This window comes from Cygnus olor, chromosome 2, assembly GCF_009769625.2.
Source record: "Cygnus olor isolate bCygOlo1 chromosome 2, bCygOlo1.pri.v2, whole genome shotgun sequence".
NCBI classification, from domain to species: Eukaryota; Metazoa; Chordata; class Aves; order Anseriformes; family Anatidae; genus Cygnus; species Cygnus olor.
The window spans coordinates 32866963-32888939 of record NC_049170.1 but is presented as its reverse complement, the minus strand read 5'-3'; the positions used below and the strand labels follow the sequence as shown (position 1 = coordinate 32888939).

The 21977-nt window shown below is 39.6% G+C and overlaps 1 protein-coding gene across 1 annotated transcript; it reads left to right on the top strand.

Annotated features, from left to right (window-relative positions):
* The first annotated feature begins 13949 nt into the window (after nucleotides 1–13949).
* POLR1F (RNA polymerase I subunit F) lies at nucleotides 13950–18347 on the top strand. The gene is given in 5 exon segments (XM_040549029.1): nucleotides 13950–14193; nucleotides 14315–14456; nucleotides 16275–16483; nucleotides 17891–18104; nucleotides 18107–18347. Coding segments are annotated over 5 exon segments (948 nt in total). The 5' UTR covers nucleotides 13950–13984; the 3' UTR covers nucleotides 18281–18347.
* Nucleotides 18348–21977: the final 3630 nt, after the last annotated feature.

Here is a 21977-nt window from a genome sequence, read left to right as displayed (position 1 = left end):
AGTCTGTGCTAGGGACTTGGGTCATAACAGCCTCCTGGCAAGTATCACAGCCAGAATGAACATCCAACTGAACGTCTCCAAAGATATATAAATACTAATGTGTAGCAACTCAGTTCAAGTCAGTGTTGCAACACTCTTAACTCTGGTGATTCTGTTGCTGTGATGACGAGATTGTGTAGGCACAAATGAACCAATGATATCCCTGTTGCAATGCTGGAAAATTTAATAATAATAATAATAATAATAATAATAATAATAATAATAATAATAATAATAATAATAATTTTGAGAAAAGAAAAAAAAAGGTATAGCTAAGTATTGGAGGTCATACTTTAATGGCAAGAAAAGAATTTAAAAAAGCAAAAAAAAAAGTAGGTCTGTTCAACATATCTTTAAATTCATTAATTACAACAACGTCTTATGTGTTCAGGTTTTTTGTTTGTTTGTTTTGTTTTGTTTAATGTGTTTGTGACTCCTTTATGCTGTATATAATTATATTCAATATTTTATTTCAAAATCCCACATAATAATGAAAAAGATGTAAAATTTGTTTTGCTTTATGAACAGAGGACAGTGTATAAACGTATCTTGGGGCCCAGCTTTTAAAACCCTAAATTAATGTCCATTTTGAAGATTAAAGATAAGATGTGCTTAAGGAAATGCCTAATTAGTCACTGAAAGCAATGGGGCTAAGACTTATGTTTAAAGTTAAACCTAGACAGCTGTCTCAAGGAAGGACTTTCCTGACTAGCGGCCTAACATTGAGATGAGTCCAATGACTTTAACGTTTACTCTTGTTTGGCAGTGATAGAGATGTGAGAATCAGGCCTTTAATCTGCATCATCCTGAGCACTGCGAAAATAGCAACTGGAAGTGCAGTCCCCTGAGGTAGATTGCACCTTGCTTCACCCCTCATGGCACCTATGTTTATAGTTTGTAATGTGTATAATTCTTTCAGATGACTCCTTTTAATGGTTCCCCCAAATGCACTGCTCTTAACCCCAAAGCAAAGGTTCATGATTGAACTGTGAAGGTTTGTTTGGAAGAATTTACTTTTGATTTCAAATAAATGTACGTTCTGGGGACTTCCAGACTATTATTGGGCCTGTCAAGGAATGGAAGCATAACAGATGCCTACCAGCCTACTGGCAAAGAGAAGATAGTCTGTCAAAACAGCATATTTATTTGTAATTGAGTGTAATTTTAAATCTCCTTCTTTGGTGACACTCATATCTTTGGCATTTACATTCCCAATGTTTATACTAGCATCTTAAGTACACTTAAGTAGAAACTTTATTTCCAAATAAAGTTTCATAACTTGGCAGTCTCATCTCACTTTATAAATCTAAGAACTTTAAATCCTTTTCCATATAAACATGTGTAATATTTCCTACCAAAACTGTGTGACAGCCAAGAAGTTCAATTCTTCTCAATCTATAAATCAATGCTAGACAGCTCATCCAAAATAAAGGTTCAGCCCAGTCATAATTACAAATATACATGTCTAGTAAAAGTAAATAAATAAATATCATCTAAGTATGAAATGACAGCGACTTTCCAGTAAAATAATACTGTCTGTTAGGATGTTATGAGGGTTCATTGGAATGCAGTTGCAGTGAGAAATGACAGGAGGCCTTTACCTCCTAAGAGTGTGCGCTGTTCTCCGCTGAGTTTGAAATTAGCAAAACGAGAAAGAGATACCCCAAGCCGTACTCTGCCAGTGTGGGAGGAGGGCTGGCAGGGAGAGCCGTTCAGTTCCTCCTGCCAGCAATTATTTGTAGAGATTGCCCAAAGATGCACAAAACTGACGCAGGCACCTTGCCTTCTGCTCCAAGATGCTGTCTGAAAATGCCTGTATTTTTCAGGCTGATACCCTTGGTGCTTGGTGAGCAGCACTCTGTCACAAGAACAGCCCCACTGATTGCACAGGAGGGATTGCAGAAAACAACCACTACTCACCCAGAGTGACAGGGCTCTATGTTTTGAATTACATACCGACAGCCAGAGCCTGTTTTCCTCAGCCCAAATACATTCAAGCTCCTATTCCTATTTCTCAGGAGCCAACTGTCTTGTTAAAGGTTAAGCTGGGAGGCCCTCTTCCGTCGGAATGAAGCATGCATGATTTACTGCACAGGAGAGCACAGAAATTCAGCACAACTCTGCAAACTGCTGCTGAGAACCACGAGCTACAAGCCCTGGCTTCTGACGTCAGCTTGCCGCAGTATTTCTTTCAGGGTTGGGTGTTGGGGGTGGTGGTTGAATCAGTTCTTTTCTCGATGATTGCTTAAGCAAACCTGAAAGCAGAAGCAGATTACTGACAAAACCAGCATGAGCCCAGAACCACCTCCCTATCATGCAGCTTCAGGACAGCTCAGTTTCAACCCTGCTCTTTTCTCCCGTCCTCTCCCAGGCAAACAGCTGGATTGTTACAGTACTCCCTGATGCTGCAGGTTTGCATCTTCTCCTGCTGAGAAGGGAGTCAAACCAGTGGTCCCCAGCTTCTGGCTCACTCTTCTGGCCACTGCGCCACTGCATACAATAAGGGCTTGTCATCCACCTGCATTTGCAAAACACTATAGATGTGTTGGGGTGGAGGGCAGGAAGGCAGACAGCTGGCGAATTTAACGTGCATTTAACAGGTATTCTCATCACTTGTCACAGAACTATCAAGACCTGTTCTGCTTAAAGCTTGGATCCCAGCAAGATTTAGGATGGAGCTGGATGAGGAGCCTTTTGAAATGGGGCAGCTCAGCTCAGTGCACCATACTAAGCTTCAGGCAGCACAGAACAACTCATATGGACTTTTGTCCCAGGATTAAAATGGAGTTTCTGAATTGGCACCTGAACTCCATCTCAGTTCTGTTTTAGCTGTTGGAGTCTTTCATAGGGTATGATCCTTTCTATACAAAACAGTTCAGACCTTTGTTTCATCAATGCAATGCAACCTAGCAACTGTTCCTGCAGGAGTATGTCCAGGCGTGAACCTGTAGAACATCACTGATCCTTTGTCCTTGCCACAGGGAAAGCAGTGAACTAAAAAAAAAAAAAAAAGGACGGGGGGGAACTAACATTAGTTGAAAAAGCAATTTCAGATTTAACTAGCAAACTTTATTTATTTTTTTAGTCTCAGAAGATTTAAACTAAAACACTTAGATTTGTTATCTCCTCTTTCTTACCCTAGTTAACAATCAGTATTGTCTCCATTTAAGCCAGGAAAGGTAAAACCACACATGGCAGAAGAATCAGTTCTGACTGCCCAATAGTGAGACCCTTTCAAAACCATCCAAATCTCTGGTATGTGCATGAAATTAACTCGTGAGGTTTACAAGATGCAACTGAAAGCAGCACAAATAACTTGTGCAAGTCAGGCTGTTTCTTTCCACTATTTTCTAGGATGATGACAGGAATGATAATAGTAAATAAATAATGATTACAGTGATCGGATCAACTGAGGGATTCTATTATTATGAAAAACATATTGCATTGGAATTATTTTAAAGATGACAAATACATGCTTCTTCTACCTGTGATAAAAAATAAAATAATTAAAACCACTTTACATAAAAGACGTTGAATTATGATAGTTCATTGCAATAAACCTGATGGGATAACACCATTACTGAGCTGAAGCTTTTGTACAAGACCTATTGTTCACAGAAAGCAACTCAATGTTCAAAGAGTTCATTATTTATTTATTTATTTTCCTAGCTGAAAAGGGGCTGGATAGATTTCCCCCCCCCCCCATGGTTGTAGTGACAAGCTTGTTTTCCCCAAGATTTTGTCCTGTTCTGCTGCTTGTTGCTGTGGCACTATCTGATCCTTTGCATACTGACAACAACTTGAATCCTCCCATTGACTTCAGTCAGCAGTTTTTTCAGGTCTCAGGTTCTTCTTATTCTCATGTAATTGAGTCCTAGCATTTGGGCTACTGGAAAGAAAAGACCTCATTGTGTAGCCTTACCAGCAGTACAGCTACTTTGACATGGAAAAGTATGACCATTTTGATTACTGAGATGGTCCATTCATAGTGAGATAAAGTAGCTTTCTGTAATAATAATGCAGCTGTAGTTCATTCTCTATTACCAACAAGTACATATATAATCCTCTGCTCCAAAGGGAACCATGACTACACAAAATCATTGCTTTTACGCAAGGAACACTGAAAGATGGGGTGCCTATTCTATTTAAAGAATCATATATGCCTGTTATAGTTCTGGCTCAGTGGCTGAAATAGCACTGTGTAAAAATAATACTTCAAAATAAGTAAAACAGAGCATATTCCATCTAGCAATCTCAAAGTACTTAATGAGCATTAATTATGCCTTATGCTATCTCTGTGAGGTTGATTGTACTGTATGGAAATGAATAAGTAATGTGAAACAAAGAAAAATACAGTCAAGCAGATGGGCCCAAAATCTCAAATCCCATCACTGCTAGGGCCCTGAGTGCAGTCCTTCCCTCCTGGGGGTTTGGCTGTTTGGGTTATGACCAGGCTTGATAAGCAGCTGTCAGGCCTTGGCACTGTTGTGAAGAAAGCTCTCTGGAAACAACCTGGAGGAAGTCTCAGCAAGAAGCTCTCCCCTTTCCTTGGGAGATGCATTTGGGCTGAAGTTCTCACCCTTGCAGGAACACATGTTGTAGGTACACATGTGCCTGGTCTCAAATCTCTCTGACTCTGAACCTAATCCTGACCTCACAGCTTGACTTTTAGGCTTGACCTCAGACCTGCCTCATCACTGTGGACCTCATAGTTTCATAGTGAACTGTGGCTGACCTGGTTAGCATCGGAGACATGCTCTGCTCTTCAGCAAAGCTCTTGTGGCAGTGTGCCCATGCTGCACCCTGGCAGTCATCAGCAGGGCCAAGTGCAGGAAGCAAATGTCTAATTTTAAGAGTTAGGTCACATGCCTTACAGACACATGTACACACATATTAACATAAACACAAAGTTTTACAAAAGTGGTATTCTAAATCACCAATTACATGTTCATAATTCTGAAATAAAAAATTGTTGTATTTCCAGACTGCTAGATGTTGGAGAAACTCTTTTATGGTATGAGCAGAAAGAACATGTTTTAATAGCAGTAATATACAGCTTCTTATCACTACTAGTAAGAACCTGCAGTGTGCTTTGCCACACCAGTTCAACAGGGCTATTATAACCTTTAGCTATTTATTAAGCTAACTAGTAGCGATAAAAAAAAAAAAAAAAAAAAAATAATAATAATAATAATCGCACACCATGAGCCTCTTACTGATCTCAGATAATGCCATAATAATAGTAGCCAGCCACAGGAGAAATGTTTTTTACTTGATTTTACAGATAGAATACCCAGGAAATCAGATCATTTGCTTCAGCATATTTGAGTTCCTTTATTGATGGGAGCATTTGCAATTATCACAAATGGTTGACGATGTTTACAAGAAATTCATTTGATTAAACAAAACAAAATCAAATATTTTAAAATCCATGCAAAACCTGCTAATATAGATATTTACAATTCATAATTCATGAATAATGTCTATGTGCAAATTATTCTAATTGTACAATTCAATCAAGCTGTCTGTAGATTCAAATTTCTTCTCAAAACATATGTATTCTTTAAATGCTTTCAGTATTAGCTCAAGCTTCAAATATTAACTTTATAAACAAATATAAACAAATATAAAAAGAAATACATTTAGTGTTTAAGCTTCCCATTCATGTCTCTCAGCTTTCACATATATCTGATATACACAGTCCTTATCCTTGCAAAAATGCATGCAGTGAAGAAACACTCTGCATGAAGTTATAACACTTTCAGTAAAAGTTTTCATTTATACATCTTACAAGAATTTAAAAGGGGAATTTAGGCCTGTATATGCATATATATACATATATGTATACTCAAGATCAGCAAGTCATTAAAACGATTGCTTTGTGCTCTGCTTTTCTGGTCTGTGCTCTTCTCCTCATGCTCCCCACTAACAGTGTTGTGGGGAGGCTGCAGGGTGTCGGAGGAGCACCATGAACACTGCATGTGGAAACAAGTAGGGCCTCAGAGTAAAACTATGGGTGTGCCTACGTGTTAAAGAGCTGGGATTTAAAATGTTTTGCAACCAGAGTCTGGCAGTGTGACATTTCTAAATTTCCTTCAGCAACATTATATCTTGATCGTTAGCAAGTATCAGCAATGCCACAAAAGTGCTGCAATTAGGGAGTCATGCTATTTTTGGAGCACAGAGTGCTTTGAAAAAGTCTATTTCAAAGTACGGTGACACAATACACTGCTGCTGTGCTGAGTAAACATGTTAGTTATGTTTTGCCTCATCCACCACGTGCTATGCAATCTGAAATACCAGCTGAACAGCAGTTACAACAAACATTAAAATATCAATGAAACAATGGAAACTACACAATTGCGTCTAGAACATTTTCTTTTTCTGATTCAGACTGAGATGAACACTTCAGAACTCAGCAACTGCAGTGTTGTAACTTTTGGTGAAAGGAAGTTGATATTTTGAGAACAACTGAATGATGGCATTACCGTGAGTCTAAAAATTGCCTTTGCATGGATTACAGAACCACAGAATGGCTGAGGTTGGAAGGGACCTCTGAAGATCGTCTAGATCAACCCCCTTGCCAAGCAGGATCACCTAGAGCATATTAAATTGAAGACTGTAAATGATTACACTTCAGCCCATCTTATGGCTAAGTGAGGTATATAGAAAAGGTTGAAGGTACAAGAAGTTAACAGCTGTGCAGAAGGCATAGCTATGAAGAGTGCAGCTAGTGCATATCTCTACTCATAGTGCACAGAAAATGGGGACACCTAACAAACATGGGATCTCTGGACCATTTGTCCATGACAAATTGACACAATGGAGCCACGGCCTGTATTTGTCCCTGTATTTCCAGGAGGAGTATAGTGACGTGCACCTTATACTATCTTGTCTTGCAACTAATGAGAATTTTCTGAGCACACCTTAAGGCATCTAGAATGCTTCTGCAGATGGCTGCTATGTAGATAGAGAAATAGTCTCTCAAACCAAAAGACAGATTGAGGGCTGCTGTGGGCACAGTCACATCAGCTTTGCTTTCTTCAGCTTCTACCGGTATGAACTTGGATTTAAAAGACTACCGTGGCCCTGTTTGCATCACTGCCAAATATCTGCTTTTGTGTAAGAAAACTGTCACTTAATCTAGAATCACAGAAGCATTGAAAATAGATGGGAACTTGGAGGCCATCTGGTCCAAAGCATTTTTTAGTATTTCCAAGATCAGGGATCCCACAGCCACTCTGGGCAACCTGTTCTAGCATTTGATCACCCTAACTGTAAAGAATTATTTCCTTGCACCTAGCAAGAATTTCTCTTGCTGCAACTTGTGTCTGTTGCTTCTCATCATTTCACTGTGCCAAGACTATGGATCCATCTTCTCCACAGCTAATCACTAGGTTGTCAGAGACAGCCAGGTGCCCTTCTCTTTCCAGCTCTCTCAGCCTCTGCATTATATAGCCATCATACGTTTATTTCCCTGTGTCAAATACGGCATAGCAGTGTATTTCCACAGGAGTGGAAATGCAGAGCACTGCATTGTTTGGGTGGCAACCAAAGCCCACACTTATATCAAGCAGACACTTTTGCCTTGAAAAGTGGGTGTCATGTTGAGGGCCACACTGGTGTACCTCTCTGACGGAGCAAGCATGCCATGATGGTCTTTACTGAGACAAATTCAGTCAGCTTCAGTTGAAGTCTGCTTAAGTGAAAGCTAGCAAATATCTTGGAATTTGACTATTACATCTTATTTGCTTCCAGGGGCTGGTGATGGTAAAAATAACGAGAACCTTGTGATTAATATCACATTTAAATTTACATAAAGAACAATGCTGCACTTCAGAAATTTCTCATGCTCTTAAGGGATTTGGATAAGTGAAAAGAGAATCTGAAATGAGAACAGGATTTTGCCCACACTGAATTTATTTTTTCAATACTTTCACCAGTCCAGGGAAAATGAAAACTATACTTTTGTCGTGATTCTCACAGAATAGTCCCTGATTCTCATGTGTAGCTTTGTTTGGTCTGCTGGCTTGCTGTTGTTGCATTTTTGCGTGTGTGTGTGTTGTTGCTATTGTTTGGTTGGTTTTGTTTTTACTATAACTATGACTTTTCTTATCTTGGGATTTTTTCATGTGGGTGGATGGATGTGATGGTAAACAGTGAGAACCCTGTGTGCTGCCAAACTAAACCATGAGCTCTGCAGGAAGCTAAGGGAAAACAGAATCTTTTGTCTTCAAACTAGGACAACCTGGCAATCGCCTTAAAATTAAGCTGTGTTTGTTCTTATACCTTGTCATTCAGAGATATCATTCAGGCTTCAATTGATACCTAGCACTGAACCATTCAGAGGTGAGTGACACTCAAACACTTTACAAGATAAGAGCTACTATAGGCACAGTACTTTGGAGTTTACCTAAACTACTGAAGGTGCACTTGCTTCAGTGCCTAGAGATGCTGTACTCAAATGCAAATGGCTATGCGAAGCTCCTCAGTATCCAGTCATAATAATGACCATTGCCCTTTATTTATCTGAAGACAGATAATGCTGTTATTGATAGTCAAATATGGAAAAAGGCCCAGCAAATGTACTGTCAGCCAGCGTCTGAACACACTTCGCTCACTGGACGGAAACATGGAAGGGAGAGTCATCATTATATCAATAACTCCACAGGTCACAATGTCTCTATACCATTGAAACTGTGACTTGAAAAGCATTCAAACTTCAAATACTAGCAAAGCTAGAGAGGGGCACCACAGCCACCAGTCCTCCTGATGCAGATTCTCTCATTTCCACAGATAAAAGGACAGGCAGGTACTTGGATATGGCTCCTTCAGCAAGATATTTATAGACAAGATGTTTTATCTCCAGAAGAGTGATCCACAGTTTAGGCAATACTGATCACCAGCCGCATCAGCCATTTCCTGGCATACAACAACCTGCTTGGACAATCAAGAACCAAAGGCAAATCTAGCCAGTCCCCAGCTGTTAGGAAATGTTCATCCCAGACATCATAAATGTCACTACAAATCAAGATAAATTATTAACTGAAATAAATTAACATAATTGCTGTCTTATCCCATTTCTTTCCCTTAATGTTTCTCTAAGTCATTTCCTACCTATTAAAGATTGACCTAGTAATCACTGACAAAACAAAGCACAGTCTGCAATTGTATTACAGATTAAATTTCTAGCCTGCCATGCAGCTATTATCATTCTCTTGGATGGCTGCATTTTTCAGTATCAAGGTTTTAGTGTGCCATCTGGTGGATTTATAGCATTTGATACATTTTTTACAAAACCAGTGATACAGGGATGACTGATATACTGACAGGAATATCTACCTTTTTGAAGGGAAGTGTTATTAAAGAAAAAAAGAGTGTTGCTCCTCTCATCATCCCATATTTGCTAAAATTATCTTTTTGCACGAGAATAATAACTTAATTCTTTCCACATTTCCAGACAAGTGAGTTTTTAGTACTGCAACTAATGGATGTTTAGATAATCCTTACATAAATTAACTGTGTCTCTCTTGAGAAGGATTCCAGGAAACAAGCCTAAAAGAACTCCTGTTTACGGTCACAAGTTGACCCCCTCAATGACATCTAAATGCCTATTTCTCACAGACCACACGGAGAATCATAGAATAGAATCATAGAATCATCTAGGTTGGAAAAGTCCTTCAAGATCATCAAGCCCAACCATTAATCTGACCCCATCACTAAACTGTGTCCCTTAGTGCCAAACTTACTCAATTAGTCTCTGTCAGGGATGACAAGACATTGAAACAAATCTATTGCCACACAACTTCAAAGTTGAGAGTTTGAGTACAGATTCTTCAGCCTATTATGTACCCCAGCAACGACTCACATTAAAAATGGTGTAGGTTTTTATGATACCACATAAAAAATGCAAAAACAGCTAAGATATTTGAAAATAAATCATGACCATGAATTTTCTACTGTATCTTTTAAGCCCTTTCTTCGTAACTGTGAGGCATTTCTTCATTTCTCTTTTTATAGAGCACAAATTGTGTGATGAGGAGCCTGGGATGGATTCAGTTTCAAAACATAAAGAGACCTTTGAGTGCATGCTAATAAGAGGGAATACATCTGCTACTCCAGCATAGTGCCACAAGCACCCTTCCACAAAATGCAGCATATTTGATTACAACTAAGATTTACAGAATTTTAATGCTGGATGGAGACTGCCCTCTGAATGAATGAGCTGTAGCTGCCACAAATGAGCGTGAATGGGCAGTAGTATGAGGCTCCTCCCCAATATAATGCTAATCCATAAACCTGGACTGAAGATGGCAATGACTGTTTTGGAATAAAAGAAAAGTTCTAGCTGAGAGGTGCTCAATATGTGGCTGTTAATGAAAGTCCTTGCTGGAGTCTGGCTTCGTTTCCATAAAAAAAAAAGACTAACACAGATAAAATAGAAAGGAAAAGAACAGCAGTGATTGAAAACACAGCTTTTGGTTTTGGTCCTGGTTGTTACTGGCAACCTCACTGCTAGAAAAAAACAGGTTCATCAGAGTTTTATCAGCCACTGTGAGACTTGGCAAATGTACCAATGCTGTGCTGTTTAAGACATTGATTTTAGCTGCATTTTTGGACATAGGCTCACTGCAGTGCTGCAAAAAGTTCAGCTAAGACAGACTGTTTTTAAACTGAAAGCTAACATCACGGAGTGAAAAGAAGATAAATAACTATGGAATAATAATAATAATAATAATAATAATAATAATAATAATAATAATAATAATAATAATAATAAATAAGGACAATAAGAATGTAAGTATTATGGTTCCGATGGTTTCCAGAACTGAACTGTGACTGCAGGAAGTTGCAGTAGCACTGAAATTCCTCTCTTTGGTCAGGACATCTTTTACAATCAGGTAGTGAAAGCCCAAGTCATATGATGCATCTGAAGTCCCTAGAAGACAACACAACAACCCTGCTTTTGGTCTAGATAGGCTATGTTGCATCGGCAAGCAGTGTGACTTGACAGGTATGGATTCACTGAGTAAAATAGATGTGCTGGGACCAGGTATTGACACTATAAGAGTTTAAAGGAGGTTATTCTGAATTACCTGTATTCCAATCCTGTAGATTTAATGACCATTAGGATTTAGAGCTCATGCTCCAGATTACTTTAGCCTGAAGGGAGTTCTGAAAGTCCTAAAGGCACTTGGCATCAAAATGCAAAGCACAGTTGCAGGGATAAATGGAGATTCATTTAGCAAGTGCAGATATGATCTGAACTAGAATACCTCTATATGGCCACACCGCCACTGCTACATGCATCTGCTTTGCTAAGTGGCAGAGGAGCTACTCTGCCAAAAGTGAACTCCCTTTAAAGGTTACTGGCCACGTCCATCATGTTTAGGTTAAGCCCAGGCCTCTGTAGGCCCCCAAAACTATCCATAGGCCTGAAGATATTATTATTTTGTTGTAGGCTTTAAGTTTAGGGAGTCTGAAAGACAGCAAAGGAAATTTTGTAGCCTGATAGAAGGTGTGTGTGCTCTGGGGCACAGCACCTGAGAGTAAGGAGTTTTCTGAGGACAGGCAGCCTGCAGGATTATCGAGATAGCACTGGATTCCTGCAGAAGCTGGACAAGGAGGGAGACCTCCTGGCACCATCTTGTCTGACCAGTGTACAGAGAGTTACAAGTCCACATTTTTGGTTATATTGTCTTTCTATCATATTTGGAGCTTTTATTTAATGAACAGAGCTAGGTTTTCATTATCCTAGATAAAGTTGAGTATAGACCTTAGCAGGTTATATGTTCTCATTGCAAACTAGATCTACTCATAAATAAGAGCTATAAAATGTATATTTCATTTAGGAATAAAAGCACATGCAGTTACTGTACAAGGTCTTTAACTGAGATTGAAAACACATTGCAAGGATTAAATATGACCTCAATACAGGAAACAAAAAATATAGATATTCCTCCAGAAAGCTCAGAGTGTATAGCATACAATTGATTTCAACAGACATTAAATACTCTGGAGGATTAACGCCACAAGAGAATACAGATTACAGTAGTTCAAGATATTTTCAATTCTGCAAGTTCAGTTATCTGTAAACCATTTTTTATGTCAGTTATTTCATACTAATCCAACTTTACTTGCAGTAAAGTACCACTTGTTTCAGCTGCGAAAACTAATGTCTTATCTGCACTGTATATACAGTTGAAGAAAATCTGATATTGTATTTTTGAATAGTTTCAAAAGGCTTTTGCATCATTTAACATTTTATAGGGAGTTCAAGGATTTCTGATATATGAAGTAAGGTTTGTCTTTATAGAACAACAGTGTTTCTGAGGCCTCTATAATATAAAGAAATTTTAACACCTTTAATAAAATTGGTATATCAAAATCCCCATGTGGAGTTAATCAGTATAAAAGTGTACTTTTACTAATACAAGTTAAATTGACATAAATTAGACTTAAATCAAAGAAAGGATAGCTTTTCAAGGTTTTGCAGCAGTTCAGTTAAATCAGTTTAAAAGCAAATCTTAAGCCAATACCGTGCAACTTGGTATTTTTATAAAGTCTTGCTGACTTTTCCGGACAAAACTTGTTTTTACCAACTAGCCACAAGTTCCATTGGTTACAATAGGACAACGAGCTTTTTGCTATTACTGTAGCTTATTTTGTAGGTCATTTGCAGTGTACAGTGCACCTGCATCCCTTTTTATGACTTTTATAACCTTTATCTTTCTTCTCCTTCCACCTTTTAATATGTGTTTAATAAAGTGTTACAAAATTTCTCATTATATGCACAAATTAGACTCAGGCCCTGGCAAAAGAAAACAAATTCTGTTTTTCTTAACAGTGCCATGTATGAAGAAAACCACTCATGGCAATTTAAACTTATGACAATAGTTAATCCCTATGCAATCTTCATAGCAGTCTTTTGGTTGAACTGCTGCATGTTAAATTTAGGATTGTGGAATAATTTAATGTGTGGCAAGGGTCACTACAGGTAAAACCTTTCAGTTGAATGGAGAAAATAAGTTATGCTGATCACTGAGGCACTAGAGAGGAACTAAACAGTATGGCTAAGAGCGTAGATATGGTTTATGGATATAAACCTCTGCTTCTAGCTGTTGGCACAGATAACTGTGTTTGGGCTACGAAGCTGGTGAAGGGCCTGGAACACAAGTCCTGTGAGGAGCGGCTGAGGAAACTGGGGTTGTTTAGTCTGGAGAAGAGGAGGCTCAGGGGAGACCTTGTTGCTCTCTACAACTGCCTGAAAGGAAGGTGTGGGGAGCTGGGGGTCAGCCTCTTCTCACAGGTAACTAGTGATAGGACTAGAGGGAATGGCCTCAAGTTGTGCCAGGGGAGGTTTAGGTTGGAAATTAGGAGGCATTTCTTCTCAGAGTAGTCAGCCGTTGGAAATTAGGAGGCATTTCTTCTCAGAGTAGTCAGGCATTGGAATGGGTTGCCCAGGGAGGTGGTGGAGTCACCGTCCCTGGGGGTGTTTAAGGAAAGGCTGGACCTGGTGTGTAGGGACATGGTTTACTGGGTGACACTGGTGGTAGGGTGGTGGTTGGACCAGATGATCTCGGAGGTCTTTTCCAACCCTAATGATTCTATTACTCTTCTTGAGGCGCAGAAACGTGGGACATTGGAGAAGAGCAACTCAGCAGAAGGATTGTCAGGGCTCTGAACACGTGTGTAAGGCTCTGTAACTCTGAACGCACGCTCAGGGTACTTTATCGCTGTGACATGCCACCCCATCCCTCCTCCACAGCACGCCCCCCCCCCCCCCCCCCCCACCTCCGCGCCCTCCCACACCCTCCCCGACCCCCAAATCCGTTCCCCGTCGCGCCCTCGGAACTGCGTCACTGCCCGTGGCGGCGGCGCGGCCGGGTCGCGCCGAGGCGGGCCCCTGACGCCATCTCTCCGCGCCGCGGCCGTGCCCCGCAGCATGGCCGTGCCCGGGGAGCCGCCGCCGCCGCCGCCCGCCGCCGAGCTGCCGTCCTTCGCCGCGGCCCGCGGGCTGGTGGGGCGGCGCTACTCATGCCTGGTGGTGGCGCCGCACCGCCGGCACATCGCGCTGCCTCCCCGCTACCTCGGCCGCAAGCGCACGGGCATCCGCGCCCAGCTGGACGCCGAGCTGCTGCGCTACTCGGAGAGGTGCGGCCGGGCATCGGGCGGCCCCCGCGGGATCTCTCTGCGGTGGGGGAAGCTCTCGGCCCGCCTGGGGGGAGCCTGGGGGTGGGCGCCCCGCTCACGGCTCGCTCTGCTTCCTCCGCAGCCTCCAGGGCGTGCCGGTGGCCTACGACAATGTGCGGGTGGTGGGGGAGCTCGGCGACATCCGCGACGACCAGGGCTTCGTGCACCTGAACATCGAGGCGGACTTCGTCATCTTCAGCCCCAAGAAGGGGAAAAAAATGGTGGTATGTAAATGCACGGGCACCTCTCGGGGCATTTTTTTGCGTAAGTTACCAAGGCTTGGCTTATTTCCGTCAAAAGCAGTGGGTTGGGACTTAAGTAGAGTTGTATTTTGGTTTATTATAGTAATTTATGTGGGTAGTTTCTTAGCATGTGAGTAGTTTATAATAGTCCACTAGTAGTTTATAGTAGTAGTCAATACTGTCACGCTTCTGAGGTGTCTGCCCCTAAATGTGTGAGGCTGGTACGGACTCACCTGGAGTACTGTGTGCAGTTTGGGGCACCGCAGTATAAGGACATAAAAGAGCCTCCAAAGGATGGTGACAAAGATGATGAAGAGTCTAGAGGGGAAGACACATGAGGAGCAGTTGAAGTTACTTCCTTTGTCCAGTCCAGAGCAGAGCAGGCTGAGGGGAGGCCTCGCAGCAGCCTGCAGCTCCCTCACAAGGGGAGCGGAGGGGCAGGTGCTGAGCTCTGCTCTCTGGGAACAGCGACAGGACCCGAGGGAACGGCATGGAGCTGGGACAGGGGAGGGTCAGGCTGGGTGTTAGGGAAACGTTCTGCACCCAGAGGGTGGTCGGGCACTGGCTGCCCAGGGCAGTGGTCATGAAGCATTTGGACAGTGCTCTCAGACACATGATCGGTTTGGTTTTTTTTGGATGGTCCTCTGGGGAAGCAGAAGTTGAACTCAATGATCCTTGTGGGTCCCTTCCAGCTCAGATATTCCGTGATTCTATGATTCTGTGAAATTTATTAAATAGCAGTTTCTTTCTAAAAAGCAAATAACTCTTAAATGGATGAGTTTACTCTTATTTAATAGTGGCGGTAAGGTTTAGGGCGTGCTGATGAATTTATTTCTTTTAAGTACTAGAGCAGCACTTACACCTGCTTTTCAGTAAAAGGAAATACATGGCTCAGGGAGCAGCTTTAAGCTTAACTCACTGGTGTCAGAAGATGTATTCAAACTCTCAATTTGGTTTTCCCGTATCTGGTGTTATGCCATGTTTTTTGCGGCATAGCACATGCCTTTCTGTAAATGTCATTAAGAAATAAATAGGTTCATTTGGTAGAAAGCGGATGAACATACTATCTCAAATTCATCTTTGAGGAGACACCCTCTCGGTGTCTTTCATTCATCTTTGAGGAGAGCAAAGGTGGATAAGGTTAATGTGCAAATGTGTCAGAAACCCACTGAATGGAGTACTTAAAGGCTTCTTATGTGTCATCTGTATCTTTAGCTGCTAAGTAGCGCTGTACTAACGTGGAAGTAATTTCAGACAAGTAAATATGACTTAAAAAGGCTTTAAAGCAAGGCTGATGGCATTACTGTCAGGAACGAGGTAACTCTTTGATGCATGTACTCACTATAGCTAAATTCCATGCTTTGACTTTCATTTTTACAGATACAGGTTCATTGAACAGGACTGCATGAAAAGAATCATAGAATCATTGAGGTTGGAAGAGACCTCCAAGACCATCTGGTCCAACCATCCCCCTACCACCAATGTCACCCACTATGTCACAATGTCACAAACTATGTCCCTAAGCACCACGTCCAACCTTTCCTTAAACACCCCCAGGGATGGTGACGCCACCACTTCCTTGGGCAACCCATTCCAATGCCTGACTGCTCTTTCTGAGAAGAAATTTCTCAAAAATAGTTTTGATTTTAGTGTAGAAAATTTTGCTTATTTGCTAGATAAACAGACTTCTAACTTGAATGTAGAAAGTCTTGTCCAAAAGTGTCTATATAGGAAACTGAACATGCATCACCTATGTGTTCAAAGGGATAATCTTTAATAGACATTCTTTTTGTTTTTTAGGGTGTAATTAATAAAGTGGCCCCCAGTCATATTGGCTGTCTGATACATGGATGCTTCAATGCTTCTATCCCTAAACCTGAACAAATGTCAGCTGTAGAGTGGCAAGAGTTAGGGTTAAAAGTAGGTGATGAACTGAAATTTCGAGTATCACACTTAGATTCTGATGCAGCTGGAGTGTTCTTCATTCGAGGAGGACTGACTAAAACAAGGTAATGTGCCATAAAAGAGAATATTTTTGAACTGTTTTAATGGACTTGTTCTAAGCTAAATGATTTGATTTAACATCTTAGGCTTTAAGCTTCACTGTTTTTACACAACCCCTCATCTATAATTAGTTTGTATTAGTCACATTAAACACCTTGATGTTAAGGAATTGCATGGAAATTTTCTCTGGAAAAATAAAAATAGAATTTTCTGAGCTTTAAAAAATCTAACTGCTGTCCTGTGAACTGTTGATTGTGTATATATATAGTACGTGTTCAAAATAACACCTGAAAACTAGAGTGGCTTTCTTTATTAACATTCTAGGCTTTTCAAGTAAAAATGTTCCAATTTCTGAACACGATGTGTATGTTGGTATTTCTACACACATGTACACATACTACCAGTTATATAATCACAAGTAGTTACATGCAGGTGACTTAAATGCTTGCAGAAACATCTTTGATCTCAAAGACGATATGAGAAAATGCATGACCTTCATCTGTTCACTTATGCCTCTAGGTTTTCAGAGCAACTAGCTAAAAATCTTAATAGTGATATCTTTGAAAGAGTTTTAGATTTTTTTAAATGGTCGTTTGCTGAGCATTTTTTTTTACCAATGGGATTAACTTTTTATTTTTTTTAATGTACAATATAAATATTACTGATGAAATCATAATATTTTTGGAGATCCACAGAGTTGTGTTTAATCTGAAAGGATGTTCTGGATTGTTTTCATGAATTCAGAATGAAGCTTAACCATTTTGTCCCCAGTGACTCTGGGGGCATCTGTTCCTCCGTAGTTTTAACTGCATTCTTTCCTTATGAGTCTTCTTAGACGTTTTATCCAGTGCTATTACTTGCAGGATGCTTGCTGGGTTTTTTAGTGTTGTGGGTTTTTTTTGGTTGGTTTGTTGTTGTTTTTATTGTTTGGTTTTTGTTTTTCTGGCATCTTCTTTGTTTTATCGGTACAGACTTCAGCAAGGCAATTGCTTGGTAAAACCAGCAGCATGTCTCAGGTATGATTGAACAGGTTGTTGTGTGTTTGTGAATAACTGATGAACCAACAAAAAGGTGTACTGCACAGTGTGTAATTATAAATTACTAGATGAGGGAATAAAAGAAAAAAGGAAATAACAAAATGGTGTATACAGGATGTTAGGGAAGAAATTTAGGCTAAGGTTTGGCAGAGAATATTGATTCATTGGTAAAATAAAAGAAGGTGGTCAGGTAGTAGAAATTAAGCTGAAAGTTTTAACAGGCTTTATATTTTTCGCTAACTAGAGAGTCATATTTTCCGTTTGTATATTTTATCTACTTGGTGTAAATACTGTGCTTCAGAAAATTTTGACATTTCACTGTGTGAAGTGCCCTAAGATTTTCTATTTCAGCTTATTTTGTATGTTTCCTTACAGTATGCATCCCAAAATATCTGAGAGCATCACTGACTGTGCAAATGGAGAGGAAATTCAAAACCTTGAACATGAGAAAAATAGCTTGAATGACTCTAGGGGAGATAATGTCATGGAGGAGCCTCCAGATGAGACAGATAACACTGGGGGGGACAATGCAGAAGAGCAAAGTGTTGATCCTGTGAATGGAATATGTGATGATAAAAACAAGAAGAAGAAAAGAAAAAACATAAGCAAGAAGAACAGCAACATGTATTGCCTGCCAGTGACTCTAGTGGTTACCAAAGTGACCACAAAAAGTCAAAGAAAAAGAAAAGAAAGCATTGTGAAATTGAAGAAAGTGAATTGCCTCAACAGCCACAAGAACCAAAAGCTAAAAAAAACAAGGACTGAAGTCTGAAGTGCCTTTCTTAAAAAAGATATCAGACATTTTTGATAAACTTCCAATAAAACCCTATTTTCAAAATACATATGTATATTTCTTTACTAAAAAATCTGCTTTGCTATGTGGGATTGTTTGTATGCATATGTGCATCAACAGCTTTAAAGGCAGCAGCTTTTAAAGAAGTGTTGCAAGAAAAAGGGTGGAGGCAGTATGTGCATGTCTTTTTGACTGGAAAATAACAGATAGAATATGAGTATAGTATGATTGTAGGATCACATGTATCACCTCTGTGCTTTCTAGCTCCGTGCATTAACTAGTAGCTAGTTATGAGCTATGATAATCTAATTTCATCATTGCTGCTGAGTGTCTTGATTTTTTTAAGAGGAGTCTTAATGTTCTGGGACACATTCCTGAATTTCCAAGATTTCTTTTTTTTTTTAAATTGGAGGCGAGGGAGAAGTGATGGGCTGTGAATGCCTGTGAATGAATCTGTGCAGCCTGACTTAAAGGTTAATCAAGCAGTGAGTGCCTTGGTTCATTCAAAACAAAGCTTTGTAGGTACTCTCTATAAAACAAACAAACAAAAAGAGATGGACAACACGACTCAGCATTGAGGCAGGGAAGAGAGAAGATTAATGTAATCCGATGTGATGAAATACCATTTGCACACTGGTTAGAATAACACTGGTTAAGCTGCTAGTCATGTGACATAATTTGAGAAAGTTCTTATTTTTTATGTATCAAACTCATAGACGTAGCAGTTTTCATTAAAAAAAAAAAAAGTTAAAGTGCAACTCCAGCCATTTATACCTGCTATAACTTTAAAATGTTGGTCTCTAGAACAACAGGTGAGTACAGTCAGTATTTCCCAGGCTGTTAGAATTAATGTTACTGGAAAATTAAGATAATGGAAAAATTATAGTCAAATGTTAACTAATGTACCTTTACTAAGAACTAATTTTCATGGTGTAAATGCAATACAATTTTTTTGAATATCATTATTTTAGTTGCAGCTCTTTTTTGTTGTGAAGAGTTTTGGAGAGCTGCAGTGTGATTTGGTCTATGCTAATTCTTTAACCAAGGTAGGAAGCAACGCTTGGTTTGGTGCTATTGACTTGCCTAATACAAGACATCACCAGCTTTTCTGAAACCTTGTAAGTAATCAGCGTGTATGTGGGAACTTGCTGTTCATCCATCTGTTCTCTAGGTGTTCTCAGACTAAACGCTGTTGGAACAGTTATGCTGATGCTATTAGCTGACTGTAATAGACTTACATGCAGTTTCTAATCAAATAACCACAGAACATGTTTTGGATCTGAAGTGTGGTAGTTAGTACTTGTTTTAGGGCTCACTTCATGCTATATTAAAGATACTTAAAAAAACAAAGATCCGGACTTGCTGAGACAGATCTAAGTTTCTGTCTTATAAGCTTGATGGCATGGCAGTACACCACAGGATTTTTAAAGTTAATACAACCCTATGAAGAACAAAGTTAAGAGTTTTTGCAGACCTATAAGGGCAGCTTAAATTGATTTTTAAGGGCAGCAGAATCTTCAATATATTCTCTTTGAGTTGTCCCTGTTGTGTTTTTTATGTGACAATGTTGACATTTGAACTAGATGCATTTTCATTGATGCTATCTCCTTGGACTGTCCATTCTTCCTATACTGTGATAAAATTGAAAAGTCAAATGATGCATCTGTGATGTGTCAGTGTGCTGCAAGGTCAATTTAGGGCAATATTCTGGTGTGTTGAGTGTGGCAGAAAGTAGCGGGGGAAAAAAAAATCCCACCTGAAAGTTTAACTGTACAGGAAAGCCTGCAGATCGGGGCATACCTCACAGTCAGAAATGTTCTGTCAGCTCTCCTTTTATAATGGATTGATGTAGAAGGAAAAATTAGATGGATAGGTATGGAGGCTATATCATGGAGGAGGATGGTAAGCGAAGAATCTTTTTATTGATGCCTGTAGGAAGGGAAAATTGGAGAGGGTTACTTTTGTAGATGCACCAAAACCAGAATCATGTGAGTTCACCTATTAGTACTTAATAATCATTATAGCTCACTTTCTCTTTTAGAGAAGGGAAACAGATCTCCAGTAGACCCACTATTGGTGACTGAGGCATGAGTCAAGCAAAGCCAGTTCATAGGACGAGCTTGTAGCACCAAGAGTTCGCTTTGTTTTGTTCCAGCTTTTCATCGGCATGGACAGATGGGGATATTCTGGGGAATAACTGAAGTTGCAATTAGTGAAACAAGTAACAGATAATATAAATGCTTACAGCACTTTGAGTTGTCCACTTTTGCTACTTTACTAATCTCTTACTGTATGAGAATTGCCTACTGTTGTTTTACGAACTATTAAAACTGACTTTTTGAGTGTATTAAGCAACTTTTCTGAAAGTCTAATAATCTGCCTCAATTTTAAGTCTTATTTAAAGCCTTTTTTTTTTTTTTTTTTTTTTTTTGGCATGCAAGCGTGGCCAGCACCCTCTTCTATCATTTTTTTGCTTTTCTTTCTTGGCTTACAACAGAAGAAGGCAATTACAAATAAATCAAGTGCAGGAATTGGCAATTCACGATTGCTGAACAAGTTGTTGTTCCAGTGTTCCAAATAGTGCAACCCATGACATTAAATTGTTGCTAGGTTAGTATGCAAATAGTAACTGTGCAACAAAATGAATTTGTAGATTCCTTCTTCTGATATCTGTACGAAGTAGTTGACTGTTTTCTGTCTTTGGAAGGAAAAAGGTTAAGAAAAAAACTTTAAAAAGGAAAAAAAATAAATAAATCACAGTTGGAACCACTATTGGCAGCCTCACAGCTGCACTGTTGATGTTGCTGTACACACTGTTTTAAATTAGCTAAATATGAAAAAAAAAAGGATTTTCAAAAGTGAATTGTCACTCTACTCATGACTTTAAATCAGCTTTTTTTTTTTCTCCATTAAAAGGGTAAGATTTTCTAGTAGTTTACTTTAACAAAGGAAAGAAGCCTAACTTAAGATACTTTCCATAAAAGTTTCTCTGAAGTCTGATCATTATGTCATGAAGTCTGATCTGAAGTCTAGCTTTCCCAGAGGGCATTTTCATACAATTCACTTGTGTCACATAGAAAGAGAAAGTCAGAAGGCAAAAATTGTAGTTTTACCTATAACTATACTGACAGTTACACCAATATTTCAAGTGATCTTAAGAAAATGTTTGTTTGTTTGTTTGTTTTCCCCCTTCTTTTAGTATTAATTTGGTAAAGAAACCAATATTCACTTTTATCTGTGGCTGATAATCTGTTGTTTGTACTATGCAAAACATAGTCTCAACCAACTATAACAAAAGTTTCTAAAGCTGGGACTGCTTCTTCATAGTATTATACGTATTTTGATTCTGAAGACTTACATTCCTCAGTGTATCATGTGTTCGGCAGACGAAGAAGTGGTCATAGAAAAAAAAAAAAGTATTTTTAGTTGTCTTTAAAACAAATGTTTTGTATTCTCTGAAGCTTGCAATGAGCTGTGTTGTTAATTTTTGCTCTTCATCTTCTCCTTGCTCCTCTTAGAGACAAATTTTGTGCTTTTGGCTTGGCAGTTTTCTGCTTCTTAAAATATGCAGCCTGAACAGCACAGTGGGTGAGCTCTACGGAAAGGATTTTCAAAATGTCCGAAGTAAGCTAGCTGCCTTTTGGAAAACATGAGCCTTGATCAAATCTG